Source organism: Ammospiza nelsoni, chromosome 4 (assembly GCF_027579445.1).
Source record: "Ammospiza nelsoni isolate bAmmNel1 chromosome 4, bAmmNel1.pri, whole genome shotgun sequence".
Taxonomy (NCBI): Eukaryota; Metazoa; Chordata; class Aves; order Passeriformes; family Passerellidae; genus Ammospiza; species Ammospiza nelsoni.
The window spans coordinates 7,953,489-7,981,380 of record NC_080636.1 but is presented as its reverse complement, the minus strand read 5'-3'; the positions used below and the strand labels follow the sequence as shown (position 1 = coordinate 7,981,380).

The 27,892-nt window shown below is 34.6% G+C and overlaps 1 protein-coding gene across 1 annotated transcript in view; it reads right to left on the bottom strand.

The window, feature by feature from the left end:
- Window positions 1-27,892, bottom strand: part of ARAP2 (ArfGAP with RhoGAP domain, ankyrin repeat and PH domain 2) — a 114,775-nt gene that overhangs the window by 25,821 nt on the left and 61,062 nt on the right. The window contains exons 15-26 of the mRNA XM_059470118.1: window positions 26,960-27,134; window positions 25,352-25,486; window positions 21,663-21,807; window positions 19,299-19,401; window positions 18,484-18,682; window positions 16,458-16,521; window positions 8,743-8,906; window positions 7,076-7,288; window positions 5,376-5,481; window positions 3,372-3,519; window positions 2,608-2,676; window positions 271-345 (exon numbers count right to left, since the gene is read on the bottom strand). Of these exons, the coding sequence (XP_059326101.1) occupies window positions 271-345; window positions 2,608-2,676; window positions 3,372-3,519; window positions 5,376-5,481; window positions 7,076-7,288; window positions 8,743-8,906; window positions 16,458-16,521; window positions 18,484-18,682; window positions 19,299-19,401; window positions 21,663-21,807; window positions 25,352-25,486; window positions 26,960-27,134 (1,596 nt within the window). The remainder of the gene's footprint in view (window positions 1-270; window positions 346-2,607; window positions 2,677-3,371; window positions 3,520-5,375; window positions 5,482-7,075; window positions 7,289-8,742; window positions 8,907-16,457; window positions 16,522-18,483; window positions 18,683-19,298; window positions 19,402-21,662; window positions 21,808-25,351; window positions 25,487-26,959; window positions 27,135-27,892) is intronic.

The window sequence follows — 27,892 nt, the reverse complement described above, 5'->3', positions numbered from 1 at the left end:
ATACTACAGCAGAACTAAAGCAGGACACCTCTGCTTTAAAATTGTATCATTTTTCTCAAAATTTCTCTCAAAAATGCAAAAATGCATAATAATCAGTCTTCACGTAATTAAGGCAACACACCAAATTCTTAAAATATTTAAAAGAACAGGGATAAACAAAAGTTCATACTTCCATTGTGTACTTATACAAAAACATGCATTAAAATAAATGTGATATTCTTCAAGAAAAAGTGCATCATAAAAATTACTGTATCATTTTTATACACTAACCCTGATTATAATACTGCAGTCTGGCTCCTTTCTTTCCACATAAACTTCAATAAGCAAATCTCCAGCCTGGGAAACCTAAAAAGAAAGAATTAAAAAATTTGATTGTTAAAAATAAACATTTTTAGCGAGGAGAATACAATTATTTAACTAGTGTAAGGAAAAAAAATACCGATTCACAGATTCAGGAGAAAAATCTAAACCCTGAATAAATCCAACTGAATCACATCAAACAAAATTAACATTAATTTACAAATATACATCCAAGTGCAGGAAAACTAAGGGCAACATGGCATAAGTGGAAATTTTAAATTTACCTTTAAGACTACAAAGTCTAAGACATGAGCATATCTCAGTATCTTAAACTGCCACACCCATAACTCTGATTTGGAGGTTAGTCAGGTTCACTTCAGAATCAAAACAGATTAATAGAATTTAAAACAATGAAAAAGGACTGTAACCCCAAAAAGACTTAGTTAAAAGTGAGATGAAAAATTACAAATAACAGACTATTTCAGCCATGCAGTCATATGTACATACCAAAAAAATAAAAATCCATTACTACAAATAGTGTATTTATGGTTCTTAATCACAATGAAAACTTGTCATTACCTAATTAAAGAAGGAATTAAAACAAATGCTCCTGATATCAACCACTGTTAAATATAGCTCTTCAAATTTGTTGGAAAAAAGGCTAGACTCTGCACACAATGCTAATGTGGAATAATCAGATAAAGCAAATTTATGACATATATAAATTTCATATGCTCAAGACTAACAAATGTTATTTAAGAATGTCTAACAACAAAAAGCTCAGAAAGAAATTAGAAAGGCAGTAAATCCAACACTTTATGATCACGACAAAAAGAATGATTTATGAGAAGGGATATGTAGTATTTTCCATTTTAACTAGGTTTGCTCATCTATGGCAATAAAATTATTTTCATGGATGAGAAATTACTTTATTTTTCTAAAGTTAAAAATGTCTCACATTTTGCCTGCTCTAATTCCCTTTTAGTATAGTCATAGGCATCTTCAAAAGATTGCAGTTCATCTCAGTCCACCACCAAAAAATATTTCCTAAAAAATAAGTGATGATCAGAGCACAGGAAGAAAAATTAAGGCAGAAACAGGAACTACCACAAGGCATATCATTCTATTAATAGGCAAATACAAAGAATTCATAATCAAATTAACACTAAGATAACTTTTGTCTTCCTTTGTGAGAATGGTATTGATAGTGATGCTACTTATTTGTATACTACTACAAACAGAGGAAAAGATAAAGAAAAATATATAGAAACATACATATATTCACACACACACACATATATATATATATATAAACAGTTCAGCTTTGGGATACATTTTGACCAATTTACAGAAGCTAAGATTACATTTCTATAGAAAAAATAACTGGCAGTGCTGAATTTTAAAGAACATTCACGTTCTGAAATCCAGCAACTTTTAAGTTAGTTTAGTCTTTGAGAATAGAAAACTAATGGAAACATTTGTGAGGAAAAGCATTACAAAGCTACTTTGAAGAAAGCTGCCTAATTATAGTGGCACAGACTCAAAAAGGCTCATTTAGTTATAAAATTTGCTTTTCAGATGATATTACAGAAAAAGGTTGGAAATAAGAATGAAGCTGACACATGATTTCCACTGGGCTCACATAAACAACCGTATGGATAGAAAATGTGATGTAAATTACTGCAACAGCTGGCATAAGTATATGGTGGACAGAAAATGAAAAGCGACTAATGAAGTGCCACCTGGAACAGAACTTCAGTGACATTTCAGACATGTGAACTTTGAGGAGTTCAGCAGAAATTCAGTTCCGTTGTTCTCTGAACATTCTGCATAACCAGAGATAATAGTACTGAGGCAGCCTGTATATTCCAAAGTATTAAGGATCTACATCACTGATTTTCCCACTTATATGCACACATTTTGATGCAATGATGTCAGACTCTCAGTCATTAAATGTAAAGAATTCTTATAATTCTTAATTGTAGCTGCTTGAGGCCTAAGCTTCCAATTACCCATGACACTTACATGATTACAGCACTGTTGTTACATCACTCAATTGCACCACATCATTACTTTTAACCCTAACTGGAAGCCTGTTTTTTAACCCTAACTGGCACACTGCTGTGGAGAACTGATGAGGAGAGGAAGAAGGTGAGCTGAGCCACTTTATCTCCCACCTGGTTCAAGCGTGACTTTGCATCTGTGCAGTGCCTGGGGTGATGCTGTCTCAGTGATGAACAGTAGAGCAGCCACACCTATGTACAGAGATGTTAAGGCCTCACTCCCTTTTATCCATGCCTAACTTACCTGAGTGTCTTTCCATTTTGTAATAAAACTGTTTTCTATGTCCATTTGTTTGACTTGGTCTTCATGTATCTGTAAAAATAAATAATTTTGGAGTGATTAATAACAGTTACGGCAACAATTGCCAATATCGCCAATCATGTTCTCATAGAAGCAGGCATGCAAAATATTCTATCAGTCAGAAACAGCTCTTCATTGATGGAACTCATTATTATAAATTTCATGGAATACATATTGAAATAGAGAGGAATCAATGAAAAACTGCAGAACAATGTTATAGCGGCACAGTCAACTCCAAATCAAAATGGCTAATATGAATTGCTGCTAGTAGTAGCTTTTCTATCCAATCGGATTTAACATTATTTCAAACAAAACAAATTGCAATCACAGTTCAGAGACTAAGAACACAAAATCCTTCTATGCTTCAGTTCTGATCAGGCCTATAAAATCTGATTAGAAACAGTATTTTTAATAGTCATAATTAAAAAAAATCCTAAAGTTAGTAAGCTTTTGCTAGCAAGGAGAATGAGCATCATTTTGGACAACAGTAGCTCACAGCATCCCACAAATAGTCCTTCCTACACAGGTTAAACTAATTGGGAAATAAAATTTAAAGCAGGACAAGAAAAACATCCACTGAATTAAGAGTTCAAAAACCCTGTAAATTCTCAGATTGTTGAACTAGTAGGAAGACCATTTTAAAGCAGATTTTTATATTTTTGAATCTCTAACATCTGAGCAGTTAGGATGCATATAAAGATACGTACATGAAAAAGTTGTACATAATTTTTAATTAGATCTTCAATTACATTGACTTCTTCACTGGTTTGGCCTTTAGTTTGAAATAAGCATGAGGAAAACACCACGGCTAAATTCTGAGGGTTCATGTGGTTAATTTCAGAACACTTCTGCACTCTGTTGAACGAAAAATAAACATATCTAGATAGTTTCATTGTTCCTTTGATTGTCTGAGGCTCCTTTACAGAATATGGAGAGCACTTAAAAAAAAGGTTACTACATTAAATGCAATGAAAACATGTACTATTATTTATTTAATATTTTTTATACTCTTTATTTCTCATTACAGAAATGAAAACTTTCTAGCTGCATTTCAAGTGATATCAAAACTACTTAGAATAGAAAACAATAAAACCAGAATAGAATACCTGAGTTAGAATACCTGATCATCTAGTCCAACTGCTGGATTGCTTAAGGGCTGACCAAAAGCTAAAGCATGTTGCTACGGGCACTGTCCAACTGCACTGACAGGCTTGGGTCATCCACCATCCCTCTAAAAAGCCTGTTACAATGTTTGACCACCCTTTTAGTAAGAAATCCTCCCTAACAACAAGTTGGTACCTCTCTGGATGCAGTTTTGAATCATTTCCATGATTCACCCTATCACCAGATACCAGGGAGAAGAGATCAGCACCTCCCTCTCCCCTTCCCCTCCTCAGGAAGCTGCACAGAGCAATGAGGCCACACTTCAGCCTGCTTTTCTCTGAAGCAGAAAAGCCCAGAGTCCTCAGCCACTCCCCACAGGTGATTCCTTCCAGCCCTCTGACCAGCATTGCTGCCTTCCTTCCTCTGGACACATTCAAACACCTTAACATTCTTTAACTGCAGACCCCAGAACTGCACACAGAGCTCCAGGTGAGGCCAAATCAATGCCAAACACAGTTTCACTGTATTATGTAATATAAGTATATCCTACAAACTTGAGATCAAAGATCAAAAAAAAATGTGGAAAGAAATTAGGTCCTTCTTAGTTCCTATCCCTATAGTAAAGTTTTCATATTACTCCTGTTGTTCACATAACATATCTTTTTTTAGAGGCAAACACTTTAAACTACCACAGAATTTTGGCCATTAAATGCATGAATTCATACTACTTTCAGAACAGATGCAACATCATATTAGTATCTCTAATTGGACATGCTTAGAAACTTCTTAAACACAATATGTAGCACAGTCTTTATCCAAATAATGGCACCGATCAATTTCATAATCACATAAATATTTTTAAATTACATTGGCAATGTACCTGGCTATGTACCATAATTTCTGAACACAGCATTCTGCAAAGAGAAGTTTCTACCTATTCTATACTCACTGCAATTCACCAAAAATATAATTTGACTTGTTCAATAGATGATATAACATAGACCAGTACTATCTAACCTTGACACCTCAGAATCATCCTGTCAAATATTTTTTACAAATTTTCTGCCCCTTATTTGATCTAGGAATAAGTCATGACCTTTGGTGCTTAAACAAGTTTGTATTTTGGATATTCTCTACTGCTACCTCAGTTAAATGAAGCACTGATGAAAAACAGGAAGGGTAGGTAATTCTCAAAGTTATTATGTGCAAAACAGATTGTGGAGAAGGACATTTTCACTGAAAAAAAAATATTTTAATTTCAAGAACCATTTGCAACAATTCTCTGGAAGACTAGTAGACTGGAGTAAAATGAAATTGCATAAAGAAGCTACATCAAAAATTACCCTACTTGGACACATACACTGGCAGCCCTCTCTCCCTGTAAGCCTGCTCCAATCCATTGATTTTTATAGATACCTACAGCTAAAAATACAACCAAAGAAAAAACACATTATCAATTAAAGGAATTCAAATGCAATTAATTGCTGCAACTAGATAAGCTTTTGTGATTACTGGTGAATGAAACAAGCCACATTTCATATATTGTAGAGTTATACTGAGAACACATTACAATAATTTCTCTGCTACAATGCTTTATTTGCAATGACCTGTAAAGATGTTCAATTAAAGCAGCCAAAGTTGCTCTATTGACTGGCGGAAGACTCTGAATAAAAGCTCTGTACTTCCTCACACGCTCCTTTTCATTCTGCGTATCTGCCAGGAAATAATAATCATTGAGCATTAATAACAATGCACACTAAAAACCAACAGCAGTTCTCATTAACTATATCAGCAGCTTCTAGTCTTTTAAAATTACTATTTACCAAATCAACCTCTTCTTCATAAAGGCAATGCTGAAAATATATTATTAAAAATGTCTACTATTGTACACCAGTTCAGGGAAATACCAATAAAGAGAGACAGTTCTACATTCAAGCACCATTTGCCACTGTTTAAGATTACGGCCAGAACAGCAATTGCATTTTCTCTCAAAGTATATTTAATCTGTAGGATGTACATGTGTGAGTGCAACTCCATATGCACAAGTGCAAATGTATTTATAAGAGTTCCCAGCAAAGAGAAAGGAAAAGACCTTTTTGTATTTTAAATATTTACTGGAAAAGTGTCTGAGAGCACAAAGTAGTTTGAGCATCTAAGCATATGTAAGACTGATTACAGGAGAACAAGGGAAAGGGCTGGTAAATAAGTTACATATAGCTGAACAATGGCAAGGCCAATGGCAGGAATTCCAGATTTGGGAATGACAGCATCTGAAACACAACCACCGTTTTCTACCTTAAGTCTGCCTTCCTGTGCTGCCCCATTATGCTCAGGGCATATACAAAGTTAATGTAGAGTGCATTTAATTAGTTAGCTTTTCCCTCTCAGTCCCTTGCTTCTCTCAAGTTTCTGAAAAGAAAGCACAGAAATCTTCTGACTGATTGATGGTGCTCTTCACTAACTACTCACTGTGTTTTGATTTCTTTCGTAATTGGCAGAAAAAGTAAATAACAAAACAACAGTTTAAAGGCCTTCTTCTCCATTTCCTTAAATATTTTAGTCTTCCAAGAAGTACCTTCTGTATCACTTAACAGGACAGGATTTTCTGTTGTAAAGCTGAAGTAGAATTTTAGCCATGTGTACAGATTAGGAAGGGGAATCACTGTAACACCATTAAAAAGAGCTGACAAATCTAAACTGCCTCAGAACTTCTGTTTTCTGATGCAATTAATCATGTGGTAAGTGAATAAACTCTTAATACTTTTTCCTCTAGTCTCTGAAATTGAGTTTAAAGGTCGAAAATGTCTAATATTGATAATATTTTAATTTCTTGAAAGTCTAGTGGCTCGTATTAAAGCAACATCCATATATTTGAACTTACATAAAATCAAAGAGGAATATGCTTTAATATCTCTTTATAAAGACAAAATGTGCCACACAGAAATATCCTATGTGACTCCTATGCATTCAGATAGAAACTAACATTCTGTCAGCATTTCCCTTGCATCTCTTACTGCTGTGCCTGCAATTTTATAGCACAGTTTGGCAGGGAAACCACTTGTTTCTTGCAGCTTGCAAATACTGCAATATAGAAACTAACATTTTAAAGGACATTCTAAAAATCATCTCTTATTAACATGTGTCTATTGCAGCCATGCCCCAAATATTTTTTTCCTCACTACACTGTTTTGCCAGTTATGAAATAACATGGGTTGACACAGGATAAGTAAATTAACAAGTCCCTCAAACTTGATACTGAAAATGTACATATAACCTTTATTGTATGGAATATTATTAAATACCTTACCTAATGCAGAGATCCAGAATGGATAAAGTTCTTTAGTCAGTAGTGCATCATCTATTTGAGAAAGAAAACTTTTCAGTACATCTGTCACATCTTCAAGTTGATGTTTTCCTGCTCTTAGTTTAACACTTCTTGCATCTTTTTTGAAGCTTTCCAGCAGTTCAGCCACATTGGACGAATCGCCATTCTTAAGATAGATTTGTTTGCTACCTAAACCTAAGGCACAAAAATACAGGAGAGAAAAATAAATGAACGTAAAATTAAGTATTCTTTCAAAAATTCCAGACATGATTATGTAAAAATTATATGTGGATGCCAAACAATTATATGTGGTTGCATTTCCTAACAGTATCTTTCTGATCTTTCACTCATACTCCCTTTCTTAGTGAAAACACTGCCAAGTCTCCTTCTACCCAACTAGACCTCTTTGCAAGAATACTCATCATAATAGTAAGCAAGTCTGGGATCACTATTTCAAGAGTATTCGACAGGCATTTCAAATCCCCAAATCTCTTCAGGGCCTCCTAAAACAGCACTTTCAAAATGCACAGTAAATAGAAGAATTTTTGATGATAGATATTATATTGCACATAAAATACAGCTGCTTTCATGAGAAAACTCCTTTTATTTTATTATTCTATGGATGAACTCATCTTAAGACTCAAAGTATTACTGCATTCATCCAACCTGAAATATTTTATTCTTAAAAGCCTCAAGTAGCAGAAAATACCCTTTTTTCTGATTTTTCTCATGTTCTTGAAGACATCAGTCAGCTACCATTCTTACATGCAAAAAAAAAACCACCCACTAAAGTAAAATTAAAAAGAAAACATATAGCTTAAAATGAAGTCATGACTACCTTTAATCACTGCATATGTTACTGTAGTCAAGAATTTTCTTTTTCAAAACTTGAGTTCTGTTGCTAATAATTAAAAATAATTTAGCAAAAGCTTTTTTTCTTACTTTTAGGCACTAGGTGCAACCCCAATACAACTATTTACAATAGATCAGTGTCCCCAGTCCAAAGGTTATTTAGTTAAACTTCAATGACTCAAATAGAAATTAGGTGCTCTCATACTGACAGAGGTTACAGACACATTTATACCTAAGACAGGGTTGATATGCATGTAGCAATCTCACCAGAAAACTCATGAATTTGCAGTAGTAAAGGGACACAAACATCATCTGCATATAACCTAACGCCAGGGAAAGTTATCCTGGCCAAATTTACTGAAATAAATGGTAACCTACTAATCCTCAGGTTATTTCACTGAAAAAACAGCACCCTAAGACTGAACTCAACCCCACAGTTAATGCCAGCTTCTCAGATGTGTTCAGATCACAGCTTTTCCAGGTTTGCAGAGTTTATTTTCTGGGCTGAGTTGTCTGCAGTGGGGCAGTGGACCCAGAGGCTAAGTTTCATAAGGCAAACAATGCAAAATCTAAAATAGAAAAGTGTCCATAAAGGGCATTTACCAAGCTGTATTTCCCCAAAAGAGCCATTCTCAGCTGTGTGGTAGTATATTGCACCATCTCATTAAAGAATGTCAGGGCTAATGAGGGGCACTTTACTTTAAGTAATATATAAACTCATTCAATAGGACCTGGTGCTGGGGGCGCTTCTGTATTATACAAATGATCTTAGCTTGAATAAAATCCACTCTACTTACCATACTGTGTAACAAACGCTATGCAGCTGTTCACTATAATAGGGACATCATTTTTGCTGAGCTGCTGATCTTGTAGTGCATTACCATCTGTACCTGCTGCTTTTTCAATTGCAGTATACCAGACCATGAAATCCTGCTTTGTATGGCCATGGATGTATAGCGTTCTGAAAATTATAAAAATATTTTGAGCTCAGGAAAGAAATTAAAAAATGATGTTATTGCACCATGGCAACAAGCAGATGTTCAGAAAAGGAAAAAAATAGATATACTTGGAGTAAGACATCAAGGCACCTTTTGCCACATAAAGCTGTGATCGTGGTCTATTGTTACAGCATCTTTTTTTTCTTCCAAATTCATTTGTATTACCAGTGCTATAAAAAATGAAAGAAGATCCTCAAACACTGTCACAAGCCCTTTGAAAGCACCTGCCAACATTTTAATTACTGTTCTTCAGACTTGCTCCTACATTATCCATTCATACGTCCAAGCCACGGCTAAGAAGGAAACAAATTTAGAGACAACTTTCAACACTGTAAAAAGCTTTCCTTCTTTTGTATTCACACCCCAAAACACCCCAGACACCCACCAACCTCTTCTACAGAGTAGCTGAGACATACTGAACCTGCCTCCTTACACAAGGATCAAAATGATCACCCACTACCACAAAGCTCAGGAACATATATGCAAAAGCTACGAGTTGAGGTGGAATAAGTTAATGCAACACTTTGCCTGTATCTCAAAGCTCAGACGCCTTCTTTTATTTAAGCAAGCTACATTAATCTCCTGTGTGCCACCCTGACAAGATAGCTTCTAAGAGCAAATATCAAAATTGAAAAGTTTAAGGGGGTATGTCCAACCATATGCATGTGTGTAATAAACAGCTGTTTAAAGTGTTAAAACAGTAAGTAAATTTTTGTACATATGTTGTCTTATGTCCTACTAAAGACATTTAAGGAATCAATTTTCTCTAATGACCATTTATTTGCAAATTAGGATAAGTCAAAATGCTCTACTGAACTTCTATAAAAACAGTTTCATGTAAATAGAAAATACATTTATTTTGATTATTTCATTTTTGGAGGGGGAAGCATCTTATATGATGAGGGAATACTTTATTTAATTTCTTTTTGTTAATATATTTCAATTTTCCTTTTATAAATGTTTCCATTCTAGCACTCCTGTCTTGGTAGGAAGTGGGGATGCAGCCAATGTATTACACAACCAGGATCCTAACTTTTGTCAGGATCCACCATACAGACCGAGTCTTACAGCAGCAGAGTAGATGACACTAAAATATTTCATTCCACTGAACCACCTCTCTAGGAAGTCTTTACTTCATGACTTCAAAAGCCATACTAACTACCACATATGCCTGTATAGCAGAAACACAGCCTCTCTCTTCCACTGAGAAAAAAAAAATTATTTTCAAAAACCTCTCCTATTTTTGCAGCAAAATGAGTGAGCCTAATTCAGTGCTGTCCAAAGTTTCCTTAAGACTTGTCAAAACAGGTAGTTCTCAATCAATGCCTAGTAAAGAATACATCACTACGTTTTCTGGTATTGCTACTGCCACACATACATAAGGAAAGTAAAAGGTTAGGAGTAGAAAAAAGTTTGACAGTGCAAGATACTCTACTCATTTCCTACTATTATTCACAGATCAGAAGAGGTTAGGACAATGATTTATAAAAGATTTACGGTGCTTTCCAACAGAAGAAATGTACATATATATGCATATTAGTGGGTGTTTATTTCCCCTGCAGAACAGCAGGACTCACATTACCGTATTATGCAAAAGGATAAATGGAAGTCTCAACAGATTTTTTTTTTTATCCAAAGAATTATGATCTATACAGGAAGCACATACTGTAAAGTGAAAATATTATTACTTCAAAACAAGAAAAGGGCAACTCTGCTGCATATCAATGAATTGATACCAGAGGAGGAGAGAAAAAATACCGTACTCAACTTCAAAGGTCACATGAACTTATCAGCATTTTTCATAGAGATACGAAAGTCTAATCATGTGCCTGTCAATCAATTGTTGTGATATATGAAATACCTAAACTATGTGGAAAAGATCACCTTGTATTTTATGGATCTTTCCATCTTCCCCTCAATGCATCACATTAGAAAAAAGATTTCAGAAGTACAAAGTGATGATGTTCTCATTGTTTTCTAAAATTTCAGAAGCTGTTGAGCTCAATTCAGTAACAGAGGAAGAGGGTACTTAATAATTAGCAAAGAAAAGGTTGTTTTTGATTAAGTTGTATTCCCAAGGGACCAAAACAGGCATGAAAGAGAAGTTGCTGGTAAGAAATACAAATATGAAAAACATACTGCTATCATGGAACCTAGATTGTTCATAGAAGGTAACTAAGTATTTTTGAAAAAATAATACTTGCCCAGTCAAAAATCTCCAGAGTGGCGGCATCAAAAGTAAGATAAATCAGAGACACATTTTCACTACAATACCACAAGAGCAAAGAAGGGAAAAAAATATTAAACTAGTGCCAGACACATTTCAGAACTCAGTCAATTTCCCATGGAAGTGGCTTTAAAAGCTCATCTCAAACCTCAATAATTTTTGGCTGAGAGAACACACCTGGAATAAATTTAAATCAGACAAACACAAAATAATTTAGAAATAAGATGCTTAAAGCAGTCCTTCTCAGTTTAGTCCTTTGGGGAAAATGTATTTTTTTTCCCTAATTGGAAATTATTTTTTTACCTCCTTGAACCTGGAAGTAATAAAAAAGAAAGGGGAAATAATTTCCAGCAGAAGAGTAGAACTCTCCTCACGAACAGCAGAATTCTTCCACAGAAGTTTGTGAAACAATGGAGATAACTTTACAGATTTAACCTCTGTGTTCATCTCTTTCACAGAGTTTTCAGACAGAATTAATAATAAATACATGCATTTTTCACTGAACTAATTGTCATTATCAAAATATAAAGTAATATTAAATCCAAGGCTTAAGACTAAGCATAAACACAGGCTGAAATATAGTGATGTCCCATGTAGCACAAAACTGAGGAATTTAAAGAGTTTATAGAAGTAATCATGCTTGAAAGAATTTATACTATAATGTTTATGAAGATCTACCATGCAGATTACCATTTTCCACAGACTCAAGCAAAATGCATTCCTTCAATACAAATGCACTGCCTTCTACAGTATGTTTACATATGTGCTATTTTTCAGTTCTAAAAATTGATAAAGATCTCACATTTCATAACAAATAGTTAGCAAAAATGACAATATGATGAAAAATGGCAGAAGTTTTGCTATGTTGTGTGAAACACATACAGTCCATAGCCAAGAAATTAATAATTTAAGTACTCGAACAAGCAAGGCAGCGTGCCAATGTAGATTTCTGCCCTAGTGAATTGAGAGAATTGAGTTGGCACAAGGACTGCAGCAGATCAATGAGTCTCAACATTAAGGAAGCTACCATTACCTACACAGCTTTATTGTTGACTACCAGCACATCCTTCTGCCCCGGCAGTCAGACAAACAAATGTGACCACACTCCACCCACAAGAGTGCAAAGGCTTCTCTTTAACCCATGCTGCAAAGTCCCCCAGCTTCAGCTATGTCTATAAGCTTTGTTGCACAGCTGTGCAATGGGAAAGCAGTGCTAACAGGAGATTTTGGGTAAGGTGGGCAGGGAGAGTGTGAAACAGACATTGGCACAATTTAGTGCCCTCTGGCAATTCCCACAAGAGTCTAATAATTTACCTGTCTGAAAACATAGGTACTAAGAAAGTAAATATTGATATGAAATTGTTTGGCAAAATCAAACTGCAACTGAAGCATAGATATTCCATTAAAATGTTTTTTTTCAAGCAATATTTAATCAAGGGACCCTTCAAAAGGTCTTACATCCAGCACATCATATTGGAAGCACAAGTCCTTTCATCTGACTCTTAAGTTTATATTAATTCTGGATTTTAGAATTTTGTCTCCATAACTGCATTTTATGAGAAAACTTACTGCTATCATCAAAGGGTTAAGAAGAAAGCATTGAATGAACCATCAGCCTAAAGAAATTGTGCCAGTATGTAGGGCAGGTTTATTATCCATAATAAGAAAGAGCTAACTACATCACAAGCATAACAGGGGGGAAAAAAGCACCATCTGGATTACATTATGGTCTGAAAACATTCACTGACACCTAAGAGAGAGCTTAAATTATTTCAGAAAAATGTAAGAAATGTTTGAAACTGAACTACCTGTATAACTGCTTCTTTAAAACTTAGCATTAGAGATTTTGCATTAAATTCTACATATAGAAGATATATTTAAAAACTACTGTATACAGATGTTTTCAAACAACTTCCTTCTTTTCATCATGCAGATCCCTCTGTTGGCCTCTGCTGAACTACACAGGAGTAGCTGCTTCACTACTATGCCATGCAACTTCTGTTTGGACAGCATATTATTGATAGCAACAGGAGGTCAAGTATCACCAGGCACTACAAGCATTTTAAAAATACAGAGATCAAGGGAAAAAATCCAAACTGAATATGGATCAAATCAGAGGACACCTCTGTGACAAAGGGAAGCCTCAAACACAGAAAACCTTAAAATGGTTTGCCACTTCTAGCAAGAAGTCAAGAAGCATTTCAACTACGAAACTGGAATATTTCAGCTATGAAAGTGAAAGCAAGAAGAGGCAAATGGCCATCTGATTAGGGTGTAAAACTATACACCACAGTGGTGTGAGAAGTCAAGATTTCCAGCTGAGTTAGATACTGTTCTAGCAGTCTAGACAATATGCTCCAATAGACACTAGAATGTAATAAAATTCCAGTCGGTGTTAATAAAAGGGTGTTATGTAATTTATTTTAGTGAAGATAGACAAACACAAGCATTAACATGTATAAGATCTGAAAAAAAAATAATATAAAATTAAGTAATCTAGAATTATTGTGAAAATTTCCATTGAGCTTCAAAAAAGACAAGATACTTCAAAAGAGAAGCAGTCTTGTGGTTTCAGAAATCTTTTAGTGTGGTTCAGCCTCTGATGATATGCTATTACCTGGTATGATTGCCACCTCTTATTTCTGAGCTGATAGACATCATCAGCTGAACATGCCATACAGAGAATAAATGAACAGCAGGGTGCCAAGCAGAAAGCAGCGTAAAGGAAGAGGCAGCAAAAAAAATAAAAGGTAGAGTGGATTGTATTAATATCTAAGACATTTTGGGAAACTCTCACATGCCTTTTTTGGTAGTACTGTCTCTGAATTCTTGTATTTTATACAAGCTCTAAAGTACTATGTATGTTATGTCCCAAAATTAATTGTAAATTCTTCTTCTGAGTAGATATGTATCAGATTAATGTTACATTTTTTTTTTATCCCAAATTTATTATCTTTTTAAGAATCAAGAATTCCTAGATTTATTACATGGTAATAATTTTAGCAATAAGACTTGAAGTTTTTATCATTTGTGAAAATGTTTACTTGCGTATGCAATCATTCCTAAGTGAGAAGTCCATTTGTAACAACTGAAGTAATTCTTTTACCTACAGTAATTAAAAGAAAAGGTGTGAAACAGAAAGATATAATACATGTAAATGTGTGACTTTCCCTAATTAATGAGTCCAAAGATTGAGACTTGAAACAAAGGGCATAAGTATTTGTAAGAAATGGAAAGTCAGTAGAAAAATCCTTCAAGGAATTTTCATAAAAATTTCTAGTAAAATTTAACAAAACACTTTAAGAAATTCACCACATTTATTTTTTTATGCAAAGGATGGGGGCTTTTTTGGTTTGGTTTATGGTTGTTGGGTTGTTTTTTTCTCCTAAGCTTTTCCTGATTCCGGAAAAATCTTACTTGTTTAGCTAAATTCTTTCAGTACTACTCTTTATTTATTTTATAATTTATCCTGCATTTAAGTGACTAACAAATTAACAAGGAAGTCATCTACACAGAATCTCTTCCAAGCGATCAATCTGTGCCAAAGTTGACATTAGACGAGCACTGATACAAAATAACAGACAGAATAGGAAAATCTAGAGACTGACATTTCATTTAGCTGATGCTGATGACATCTCGAGGATATTAATTTATCTAGAGCTTGAAGGGGCACAAAGAGGATTAGCAGCTTTATTTCCGCTTACAGTAATTGAGTCTAAAGACAAGGGTGATTTTATATTTAATCATCTTCCACACACACATTAAATTGCTTATCACTTTAAGATGCCATCTCATACAACTGCACTGCACACTTGGATAGTTTTGAAGCAATATCCTAACAAACAATCACCATGCCATAGCCAATACACCCATATAGCTTTCAATGTTTAAGATAATGTGAAGACTGTGCATTTAAATTTTTAGGGCAGTGAAGAAAAATTAAATATATTCATGTCCACCTTAAATCAGCCAGTGTCCCTGCTGAAATTATTTTCAAATAGTCCAGAATTTCCCTTAAACTACTAGAGTGGTTCAGGGAAAACCTACGCTCACTTGAAAGAAATAATCTAATGAAATAAATAATAAAACCTGACTTGGAGCTAAGTTTTGCTCAGCATTAATACCTATGAAATTATATGCATGGTTTATATCCATCTTTAGACGGCACCTTGACTAGGATACCTCAGGTTCCGGGTTTGGTGTATATAGCTTACTTAACGCTGAATCTTTCAATATGTTTTTTTGAAAAAAAAACCAAACAAACACAAACCAAAACAAATCAAATTAACAAACAAACAAACAAAAACCCAACTCAAAACAGAACTGCCCCAAAAAGACAAGAAAAAGTGTTGCCTTCTAACCTGCATAGCCCTACTCAGTTATGAAACTTATACCATATCCTAGAAAGAGTTAAAATTCTAACACACAAGTTACAATGCATTTCTGACAAGCTATTCCAACTTTGAATAGATGTCAAAGGTGTCCATGAAGTTTTTTTGTTTGCCAAAGAAAGAAACACCCTCCATTTATCAACCTATTATTGGCTGTTCAAAATACTGCATAAATACTGCACCACTTAAGACAGACTCCTGCCCAATAACCTATCATGGAAATTAAAAAAGCCTCAACCTACTAAAAACTAAGAATTATCTTCCACAATTTGTACTTCCATCTTTGAATTTGTACACATATTTGAGGCAGAAATACATACCTCACCTCAAGTTCCAACCACCTCTATCATATAAATACGATACAGTCATCTCTGCCAAATATTACCTCCTTGGAAGCAGATATGGATCGTTTGCTTTGTAAGTATGTTTTTTCCTAGACAGTATACTGTTAACAGATCAGATATTACAATAAGATTAACCAGAGGACGCATTCATATCCTCTCAAACCTGATCTAGGCAGCTTGAGATACAGAATCCTGAGACATAAGAATGATTAAAAAAATCAAGTAGTTTACAGTAAAAGCACCGAAGAGGTACTCCTTTTTTACAAGGTAAAAAGAGTTAGATCCTTTTGAAGAAATCATTATTGGCAGACTAATCTGGGAATAATTTTCTCAGTGGGAAAACAGTTTTTAATTAAGTAGTGCTTGTTAACATTTTGTGACACAGACATGAAATATAATTAATGCACAAAGATATTCCCTCCTTTAAAAACTCTGCAAATTTACTCTCTTACTAGCAACCCTAAGTTTTTAAAAAACTCCAGAACCTATCAACAATAATTCTAAGATATGACTACAAAAACAGATTAAATATTTTTCAGATCGGAACCTTACCTTCCTTTTTCAACGAGCAGCAGGACATCTATTCTCTCTCCATTTTGCATCACACTGCTGGTTGCTGAAAACAAAACACATACACATTCATATGACCTTCACAGACACATATTTATAGACAAACACATACATGCATGCACATACAGACAGACCTTTTTTTCAAAATGATCTCCAGTGGCAAAAGGAGCATGGAATTCCTAAACTTTGCAAATAAAGAATGCTGCCGATAATAGTAACACCACAAAATACCACACCACATTTACATTTAAAAGAAAAACTAACACAAAACATTATCAAGAAAGTTTAAACATACATTTTAAGGTGAAAATATGCTACAGTGTTTTATTGTACTCAACTTGTAAATACAAGTTGTAGAAGACATAATGATTCCGAAGTAAGCTGGATTTTTGAAATCGTTAACTTGAAGATCATTTCCACCCTTCTTTATGCCTTATGTTATCCCTGCTAAAAAAAGCACCCTGTAAAACACTCACATTGTACATAACACATCAAATACATCTGGATAGCTTTCAGTTGCACTGCTTAAAAACTATACTGTGCACAATACTAAAACCAGTAAATTAAATGTAACCTGCTTACTAATTTGAAATTCTGAAAACTTAATTTCTCAAAGTGTGTGTCATATGTAATGCACACCTTATTTGAACTAATTCCCAGAGAGAGTAAAGTCCTAAATACCAATGAAAACCAATAAACACATTGCATGTTATATGATGTTTTTGTGTCACACAAACTCCTAGCTTCGTCTATATTTAGTGAATCAAATATCAAGAAGGTAAGTCACTATACTTCCAAAAATGATTCATTAGTTTTCAAGTTTCATTTCACAAATCATTATTATCAGTATTAACAGTGGAGCAGATATATTCTGGAGAGAGCAGAAATCAAAGAAAAGAATATGGATATATAATATTTCCTAGAAATACAACTAATATTAAAAACCCCAAGCGAAACAAATTCTCAACTGCAAGTCAAAAGTCTTTCATTCTCATACATGAGATATAATATACACAGATTTTGCATGCTCTTATGATTCTGGCAGAGGCAATTACAGTTGCATCATCAAAAAAAATATCAGGAACAGTTCTCCTTATGCCTAATCTTTTAATTCTGAATTAGGATCAAAAGTATTCACAAGTTGAAAGACATCTAGAGGCATAAAAACATTGCTGATTAAAAACCACCTTCATGATGTTATTTACACCAAATATAACGTGGCAATAAAGAAACAGTGGAAAACCCAATGGCATTTAGGCAAGCTCCTGCAAAACAGTCCACAATCTGCCAGCATTCATAAAGAGTATCATCAATAAAGAGCTAAACTATCTTCTCTATGCTACTTTATTAGAAACCTCAAATTATATGTATTTTTCTTTGTAACATATTGCCTTGTTCAATATAAAAACAAGTAGGGCAGATATGCTTAAAAGAGGATTCAGAGCATAATTACAAACGATGATATAAAATTGGTCATAGAAGACCATGTATACAAACATTCTTATCTCTCCACATCATGATATTGAGCAAATAATATTTTTAGTATTGGAAAAAAGTCTATTAGTCTGTGAAGTTTTCCAAGAGAATTATAATTTTCCAGTATGTTTGAGTATTTTAAAACTAGACCTGTCAATCATCTCAAGAATGTGTTCTGCAGTGAGTATTTCTGCCCTGTCAAAAATATGAGACAATAATCCCAAAAGGTTATATATTATTATTCAATTCTGTACTCTTGTAAGAAAGATACTGCTGCAACTGGAACGAAAACTGTCATCATTCATTTTAAACCTGTGAAAAATTTCTCTGGCATGTGCCAAAATGTAGGAAAAAAAACCCCAAGACAGAAATTAACCAACCCCATATTTAGATAAGAGTTGGAAGAACATCTGACTCATGTGAAGGAATACTTACTGAGCTTCCCAATATTTATTACTTTGAAATGTAATAGAAATGTCCTTAACAGTGAATTAATCCCACAGAACACTTTCTGAATAATAGATGTTCTTACTTAGTTCTTGCAACCTCCTTAGATATATGGAATCTTCTTCAGCATCCTCCATTTCAAGACAAAAATAAAGGCTCGACTTCTCTATAGCAAACCAGCCTTTTCTCCACTGATCCAGGTTGTGGCAATCTTTGTAGTACAGCTGCCCAATAAGGTCACAGTCCCGCTCTAACAATGATTCTGCCACCGGGGGAACAAAATGCTACCAAAGAAAATGGGGTGAGTCAGATGAAGAAAAAAACCCTCTGCCCCTAAAAAACAAAATCAAAATATTGCAAATCTACAGGACTCCAGGATTAAGGTCCCAGTAAAAAAAACCTCAAACTTTGAGATGTAAAACCCACACTCATATGCCCATAGATACACTAAATTTCAAATGCAAAATCAAGTTTAACATTTTTTCCATTCACACTCTACAATTGATTTAATTAGAAATGTGATTATTAACATTTGGAACAGTATAAAATATGGTATTGCCTTATGAATTTCATTTCAGCAAATAAATTTAATAGAACTGCAACCACAAAAAACTTAGCTGAAATATACTCATACAGTATATGTCTTTATATTAGAGCACGTTTAATATATTCTTAAGGTCGGCATTCAAATGCTGCTTCAATTCCTTTCACATTTTATTACCTTGTTTCAAACATTAAATCACAAAAGTTATTTCTTCCTGCTGCACAAGAAACCTTTACACGCAGGAGAGATCAGTATTCATCAATAATGGCTTCTCAAAGGTTTTAAGCTAACAATGGCACTTTATTATTTGTGCAAAGGCTCCTGGCCTAACTGAAAAAGATAATTATCAGTATTACCTTAGCTATTGCTGAAGCCCATTTTCTTTGTGAATGTGCAGTTTCAGCTCCAAACAGAAAAACACGCTCTGACAGTAAGTATATTTCAAATGTAAAGATGTCCCTAAAGAAAGTAAGAGAAGAAACAGAGCTGTATTTAGTCTCAAAAAGAGCAGACATACTAGTGTCATTTTATTTCACTATTTTTTCATTCTTTCATACAGATGGAATGGAACCCATCTGCATTTCTCCTCCAATATTACAGGCAGGGCCTAGCTAATAATAAAGCACTTTACAATACATCAGGATCAAAGTACTTGGCAGGTCAATAATACATGTTTAAAGACTATGGTGTAACAGCTTTTTGAATAATTCCAAAATGAATAAAAATGTTTACATATAGTCATTAAAAATGCATAGGGAATTTTTTGCTTTCGCAAGCTCATGTTATTTGATCAAGCACATTTTTGTGATGCATTCAAAAGATTTTTTTGTATGTTTAATATAAGCTGAACAACCAGTTGAATGGGAAGTTGTAAACAAGTTGAAATGTTGTTTCATAGGGACTTTTAGATGTCATTTGGTCTCATCTCGTGCTCAAAGAGGGATTATCACAATGAGAAGCCTTGAAAACAGCCAAGGATGGAGAGTATTATTCTTGTCACCAACCTGCTCCTGCCCTTCACCCGCCCTTTTAACTGAAGAGGCTTTTCCTGTCAGGCAGCCTGAATCTGCTGGGGGGAAATGCATGGTCACTGTGTATCACCTGCCATCACCAGCAAGAGTAGGAATACTTTGAAGTTGCTGTAGCTTAAGAAACTCTTAAAAGTTTCCCTAAGGAAGGTTCTTGGGTATCTTTCCTTTTAAAAATTATACCACTATTTCAGCAGATGAACCCTGTTTATTCAATTTTTAATGGACAAATAAGAAGAAAACGCAAATCAGTTTAAATTGGTGTGGAATTTGGAAAGTAAATATGGTGCTGAAGTTTGGGTCAGTCACTCTTTAACTCAAAAATTATGGTTCAGCAATTTATAGTATGATTTTGCCTGTGACCTCTTGTTAGATGCCAAATAGATGGAGTATGTTTTTTCCTTTCAATGCTGAAGACTGAGATTTGTCTAAATGTGGAGAACTGAGCATGAATCACTTCTATAATTTTCAATAGCCACTTGGAAAATTATATAAACACACAGTTCTGACTAACAGAACAGACATTTTTAAGGACCCGCTGTTGCACTACATGAAATGTCAAATCTAAGTAAAGTTTCTCATAAAACTCCTCAATCTCAAGTAAAGCACAACAGGAAGTTAGTTATTTCCAAACAGTGAAGTATTCAGCCAACATGTTTTTTAATTTAGTTATTAACCTAAAATTGAACCATCTGGAAATGCAATAAACAATAGGTTAGATTTGAACACAGAAGAAAAAAGTGATTTTTTTTTTCTTTTTTCTGGGTACCACAGAGCTACTGCAGAATAGTGAAGGTCACTTCTCTGTATTTGATGGCATATTGAGACATCACCATGTTTCAGGATCTCTCTCCCCTCTAGCAGTCTAAGTCCTTTATTCCCATTATCTTTTTCAGGAGCTTACTGAATAGACTATGACTTCTTTGCAGACAATTTTGTTTTGTAACTAAAAGAATTACAGTATTATACTATAGAAAGTTATTTTTTTTTTAGGTGCATATACACAGATTCAAAAATAATGTGCTAAGGAATCTGTTAGACAAATACAAAGCATATTTTAAACAAAAATGTTGCACTAAAGAAATTGAGTATCACTGTAATCAGATTTAGGTCACTCCCTATGTGATGTTTTCCACGAACAAATGGGATGTGAGAGAGTTATAAAAAAAAAAAAACAAGATCTTCCCCACCCTACCCCCCCCCCCCCCAAAAAAAAGAAATAAAAGCTGGTTTCTTCCAGTTAAAAATGTTCATCAGTTCCACTGTTGTCCTCAGCTACAGAACTAAGAATGGATTTCAAAAACCAATGCCTCTGTGACCAAATCCAGAAGCATTGTGGAGAGCTCTAGTCTGCTGCATTAGAAGGAAGAAGCAAAGCGAGAATTTTGGCTTGAGGCAGAGGTCAATACTAGAAAGAAAAATGAGTATTAATTGTTCAATTTATCATCATGCAACCTTTCAAGCACTGAGAATATTCATTACAGATTTAAAAAGAAACATACACATCTAATTTAAGCTGCCCTTTTAAATTACCCTAATATTTTCATTCTATCACTATAAAAAAATCCCTAAATATGACATAGCACTAATTTCTTGAAGTCAGAAAAAACCAGCTATTTTTCAAAATTGCCTATTCAAAATTCAGGAAAAAATGAACAGTTTGTTTACTGAAATATGAATTCAGGAGCTTACCCTCTATTTAAAAAGAAGTCTGACTTGTGTACTACGAGACAGATAACTTCATTGATGTCAATCATACCATTAGGAGTGGTAGTTTTATCATTTTCATAGTAGCTCAGAAAGCCACTTTCCAAAGTGCACCATCTTTTGTTGCAATCTGTTATTAAAAAAATAGAAAGGTCAGATTTTCTTCATTAAGTTTTTTTTTTTTTTTTTTTTAATAGGTAAATACAAGATGGAGAAAAAAGGCTGCAGAGCAACTTCACTGAATTATTTGGTATTTTTAATTACAACTAAATGTTTACTTCCTCTTATGTCCTAAAATATGAATACAACACGACACAACATAGTAATGTCTATTTGCTACTGAAAATAGTCATAAATTCATTCTAGCTTATGTCTATTTCTTAGAACAAAATCTGAGGTCCATCTGTTTCCACTGCTGCAGACAAATAGATCATAGAAGAAAATACTTTTCTTATTTTCCACTGTCTAAAAATTCCTATACAGCTGGCAAAGTACTTCTGAGAATTTGGTAAAACAGATCTGGCAAAAAAAACCCAGAAAAATCAAACAACAAAACCCAGTTGTAATCTGAAAATATTAACTATTTTATCTGATATTTCATGCTTTTTCTGTTGTTTTCTATATGGTTTATATAAGTTTTATAAATATTTTGTACTACTTATTAATATTTCTTTATATCATGCTATTTGCTATCTAGTGCTATCTATATTCTGTCTAAATACAAATGTTAAGTACTAAAATAAACATAAAATAAATGGCTTGGTAACGTATTCATTTATGAGAGCTGAGCACCAAATTTTAAGGTTTTGAATGTTCAGGGCTTTTTGTCCCCCAGCTTTTCCTCCCTCATCTTCCAAAACCTATTCTGTAAAACAGCTCACTACTTCAATATTCATTAAACTATTAAACTCTCAAGGACAATTTTGGAATATCGAAGCTTTTTAAAGGGATCCAAAAAACCTTTTACACTAGAAACAAAAGCAAAAATCAAACTTGAGCCCCTAAACCTCTAAGCTTTACTTTTTGATCCACTCCATCAGAATAGCACCAACATTTGAGCTCTCCTCCCGCTGATATCAACAGCTGTTAATTAACAACAACTCTCCTCAAAATGCACGCACCCCTGCTGAAAACACTGATGCTGCTGTAATGAGAAGAACACACAGAGCTGGCTCTCCCCTGTACTGAGACACACATAATGAAAAACGAGGCTGTACTTCCAGGTGTTCCACCTGGTTGGGACAAAACCTTGGTTAATTCACAGCACTGAATGATTTCTTAAGTGTCCCTTTACCATTAGGGCCCAGTCTACAAAGGGATAACAGTTTTCTGTGACAAGAAAGCACTTAAATTTTCAGCCCTTGATGCTGAAGACAAGACTGTCCCCTGCCTCAGAGATTCCTAACACGGAAGAAGAACTTAATTCTAATGATTAAACAGCTTCACAGGATTCTGATCTGGAGCCCTATCCACATACAGCATAAAAAAAAAAAAGGCCCGAAATTTGTCTAAATGCTGGGAGAAAATGGTGCTCCCCCTGGGCTGCAAAGGCCTCAATTAATTCATGGCAAGTCAGAACTGCTTCAGCAGGAGTTCCCTTCTCTACAACTAGATAGTTAGGTCAGATTTTTGAGGTAACATGACCTTATTTGAATATCTACAGGCAGAGGAAGGAACTGAAATTTTCTCCCCCATTAGTACTCCAACCCTCAAATTACTTCCTAAAGAGAATGAAAAATAGTATGTCCACTTATTCACAATAATTTGCAATATGAATATTACTTCATGTTAGTGAGATTTAGAAACAGTTCTGGACGTAGTGAAAGAAGAGAAAACAAAGATTATATATTTTGTATTTTGAGTAGCAAGAAGTACTTATGTCATACTGCTTTTTAAACATGGCAGAGATAGATTAGAGCACTAAGGTAAGAGCAGTTTCTCATTCAAAGTTGCAGGTTTTTTTTTGTTTTTTAAAGTATGTCATTACATCTTCCTCCCTTGTGTCTCGTTGAACAAAAGGTCAGGGAAACTATCTCCTATGTATCTGTAAAGAGCCCATCCCAGAAATATCAGTCCTGACAAACCCATGGGTAATTGAACAGCAATACAAAAACAAAGTAAACAAATGCCCACGCCCAAAAAAGCAAACAGTAGAACACCTACCATCTTCAAGACACAATCACAATTTCAGAGAACAAAACCTGACCTCAGAGAAATCTGGTTCCTTTCCATTTATTGTACGCTCCCTCAAGTAGTAAGTGCAATGGTAAATAACAGACTACAAACTTTCAAAGCAGCTTCATTTCTGTCCACAGAAGACTTGAAATGGAAGACAGTCAAAATTTCTTATCTGGGGGCTTTCCTTATAAATTTTAAGAAATCCTACTAACAATGCTCAGTCGCAGTACATCTCCCCCCCAAAATGCTACAGAAGCCATTCTGTGAGCACTTTCAGCCAAATCTTCAATCTATACAGGTATTTGGAAATGTGCCACTTCTAATATGGCATTGTGTCAGAAGAGATTGCCTTGTATCTGCTCTCCACTTGACTAAGCACTGACTTCTGGGTTTTTTTAATAAACTTCTTTATGAATATATACAGATATCCACAGCACAGAAGATCAGGCTTGAACTTGGAGCAAGTAGTAATGAGCTTTTCAGTTAATACATTGTTTCCCAAATATGCTCCACGCAATTTCAGAGCAATCCCAGATAAAGTCCTATCCAGCAGCAGTCCTCTGTCAAAACAGGCCTGTTTGTCAAGAATTGCCAAGTTGCTAGGACATGCCTGTGATCAGGCATTAGCACAGTCACCACCCAATGCTTTCAAGAATTTGGAGCCACGTTAACATACAGATTCTTCAAAAGCATATTTAAACAGAATTTCTATGCTTTAGCATACTTTTAATATCCATTAAGAATATTAAAGGCATATGCCATGAGAAAATGGACACAATCATACAAAAATATGTATACACTAGTGCAGGATGGCATGTACGGATTTTAGAAGTAATAAATTCAATAATAAATCATAACAGATTTTAAAAATCCATGTTATTTGTTTAGATGCAAGAAAAATATAGGAAGACAAATGGGAAGAAAAGGGAAAAATTACCTGATAATACCTCCCTCTCTCAGAAAAAAAAGAAAAACAGTAAACTGATATGCACAGGGGGCCGTGTATATCTACTGTGATATACATGCATTATCCCCCCCACAAAGCTCAAGTTGTCATAGAGTCATTGTAGATGCTCATTTCCACTTGGAAGATTTTGTAAATTCGTGAGCTTGAGAAACACCCTACTAAAAATTCAGTGCTACTTGTAAATGACTCCAGTAATAGAATCATTTTAGATGAAAATTAATTCTTGGCACTAATCTAAATATAATTAAAGCAAGAAGTGTTTCTGTTTGTTTCTTATTTATCAATTACTGTGTTTACTGAACAATTTTTCAGAACTTCAGTTTTCTTCCTCTGTCAACTATTGAATGAAGAGATCAAGACAAACAGTATTTTCTTTATCTGAAAGAGGTCTACTGAATCAAAAGAGGACATTTCTTATCAAAGACATTTCATCTCAAAAAAGGTAGTGCAAGAAGTTAAAAATAATAAAATTAATCCAAATCATACATATTCATGTGTTATTCAAATACATAAATTGAAAGTTAAATACCTTCTTTTAATTTCTTCTCTGAAGGAAGCTTAGCCGCATTAGAAGAAACTTGGTACAAGAATTCACAAAGAAAGGTGGAATGTGAAGAATCTTCAGAGAAGCCACTTTCACAACAACGATCATAGTTTGGGAAATCTGCTCAAAGACAAAGGAGTAAAAACTATACAGGTCTTCATTTATATCAGTTAAAGCCATTTTTCCACATATCTAAATGCATGTCTGCAAATATGCAGTTGATCTGCAGTATCTTTACTACAACACTGATAAAACTTCCTGGTTTTATTTTTATAATAAGAAAAAAGGTTCATTAAAAAACCTGGTTCACATTTGTTACAATGTCGCCATTGTCATTCACTGCTTGCCAAGGTAATATAAAATACTGTTTCCTGATGTTCTGAACTTCGATTTTCATCCGTTGTGTAACATACTACAGAAGGAGATTGCTTCTCTTGGGGGATTATATAGAGTTTACCAGCAACTCCAGCAGCAGACAGACAACAATTCTGGGAATCATCATCAACATACACTGTCTCCCCTCCCCTAAAGATAAGAACATGATGGTGCTACCTTGGCTGGAGAAAAAAAAAAGTAGAAAAGACAAGTAAACTTCTCTCTCCATAACCTTAGGACCACTTGAGACCATAGGTAGCAAAGAAATCACCACATGTCTGCACCTGACTGAGCTCCACATTCTATGACCCAGTGCATGGCACTGGCCTGAGCAGTACTCAGGCAGAAATTTAGACACTGTGTCTGCCCTTGGAAGCTTTGATTCATTCCTGTGTTTCCCACTAATCCTTTTTTTGCTCAGCCTGAATGTGAATCATTGTCACTTTGCAGAGTGACACAAGCCAAGAGAAAGCTGGTCCAGGACTACATCCACATATTTTTATTTTTTCAGTGTAGATCAGTATGTGAACTTTCAGCCCCTGATGGTTTCAGACACTGCCCAGCGCTTTTAAAAGAAAAGCTCAGTTACATCCATGCACCTCAATACATTTACTGTTAAGAGCAGCTTTCTGTTTTCAAGAGCCTCATAGCAGCCACACACTGCAAACAGAACTGTTCACTTCCAAGCCAAAGTTTATCATTTGCTCCAAGCTGCAACAGAAGCTGTGATGGGAAAAGGAGGTTTCTAGGATAGATCTTACTGCAGGTTCAAGAGATGAGTTTTATTTTGGGAAGAGAGTTTGTGAAAAAAACAGCTAGGTCTGTGTGCAGTAGGAGTGGATATCAATTTAAATATCCTTTAAGGAGAAGAAAAAGCACTAGATTAATTCTTTAGACATATGTTTGTGTACCCATTTTTTTTCTGGTAAAAGACTGTTAATATTGGCAAGAAGATGATGGGTTTTTTCTGTGGTATAACTAAGGGTATGAGATCTATGACTTATCACTGTGTTGTCTAAGTCCTAAACATGATGTCTGAGCAAAACAGCAAAACTGCATGCAAGTGAAATTGTGCTCTAATAAAATATAGTTAATGCCATCACAACTGCTTCTCTGATATACCACTATTCTTCACAGCAAAGCCAATTCTGCTTCTGAATTATTTCCTTCTCTTTGTCATAATAAAAAATTAGATCAAAAGAACAAAATGCATCATACCTGAGAACTTATTATGGTACAGGAATTCCATCTGCAGTCTTTGTCCAGCTTTCTTGGCCAGTAAGTATGGGGTGCTGTTAACAGGGTCTCCAGTGGCACACATGGCATCAGCCCCACTGAAGAGCAACATCAGAGTTTCGAGCACATCTTGCTTGACTACAGCAGCACACAGGGCCTTATCAGAGAGAGGGGACACAGGAAGTCTGTTTAAATTAGAAAGTTACTGGCAACAAATACGTGCAACCTAGACTCAAATCCTTTCAACTCTGATATAGCTGTACCATGAACACTGAGAAGTACCAGAAACCATGAAGTATTGGCCGAATCTAGAAGAATTCAGCAACAAAAATATCCCAAAATATCAGCCCAAACCCAGCAAAACATTGCTTTCACAAATTGCACTTTGGAAAGATAACATGAGTAAATACAATTGGAGAGGAAGCTTGCTGTTTATTTGCATCAAACTACTAAAGAAAAACTCTTACTATTTCAGACCTCAGAAGTTCAACAAAAGAGATGAGATTAGATTCTCAAACTCTGTTGCTGGGATTCATTTTGAAATTCCTAGGTAGATTTTTAAAAACTCCCATCAGTCAATAAAGCAAACTACTCTTTTTATTAAGATGTATTATAAGACACATTAAGTTAATTAATATATATTAATTTTTTTTCACTCTTTTTATTAACCTGTATCTTGATACCTGTTCATCTTCCTTGAAATTTAAACAGCTCACCACATCCTAAATCATGAGTCTCCTTTTATTTTTTGAATACACAGACAAACATAATAAACTTAAACTTTTTTTTACAAGATTTGTCCAAAACCATAAAACCAAAAATAGTTACACAGAGCAACTTATTCCATTAAAATTTAAATGACTTAATATTTACTTAAGTTATTTAGTTAATGAATGAGTTTTTCTTAAATGATTA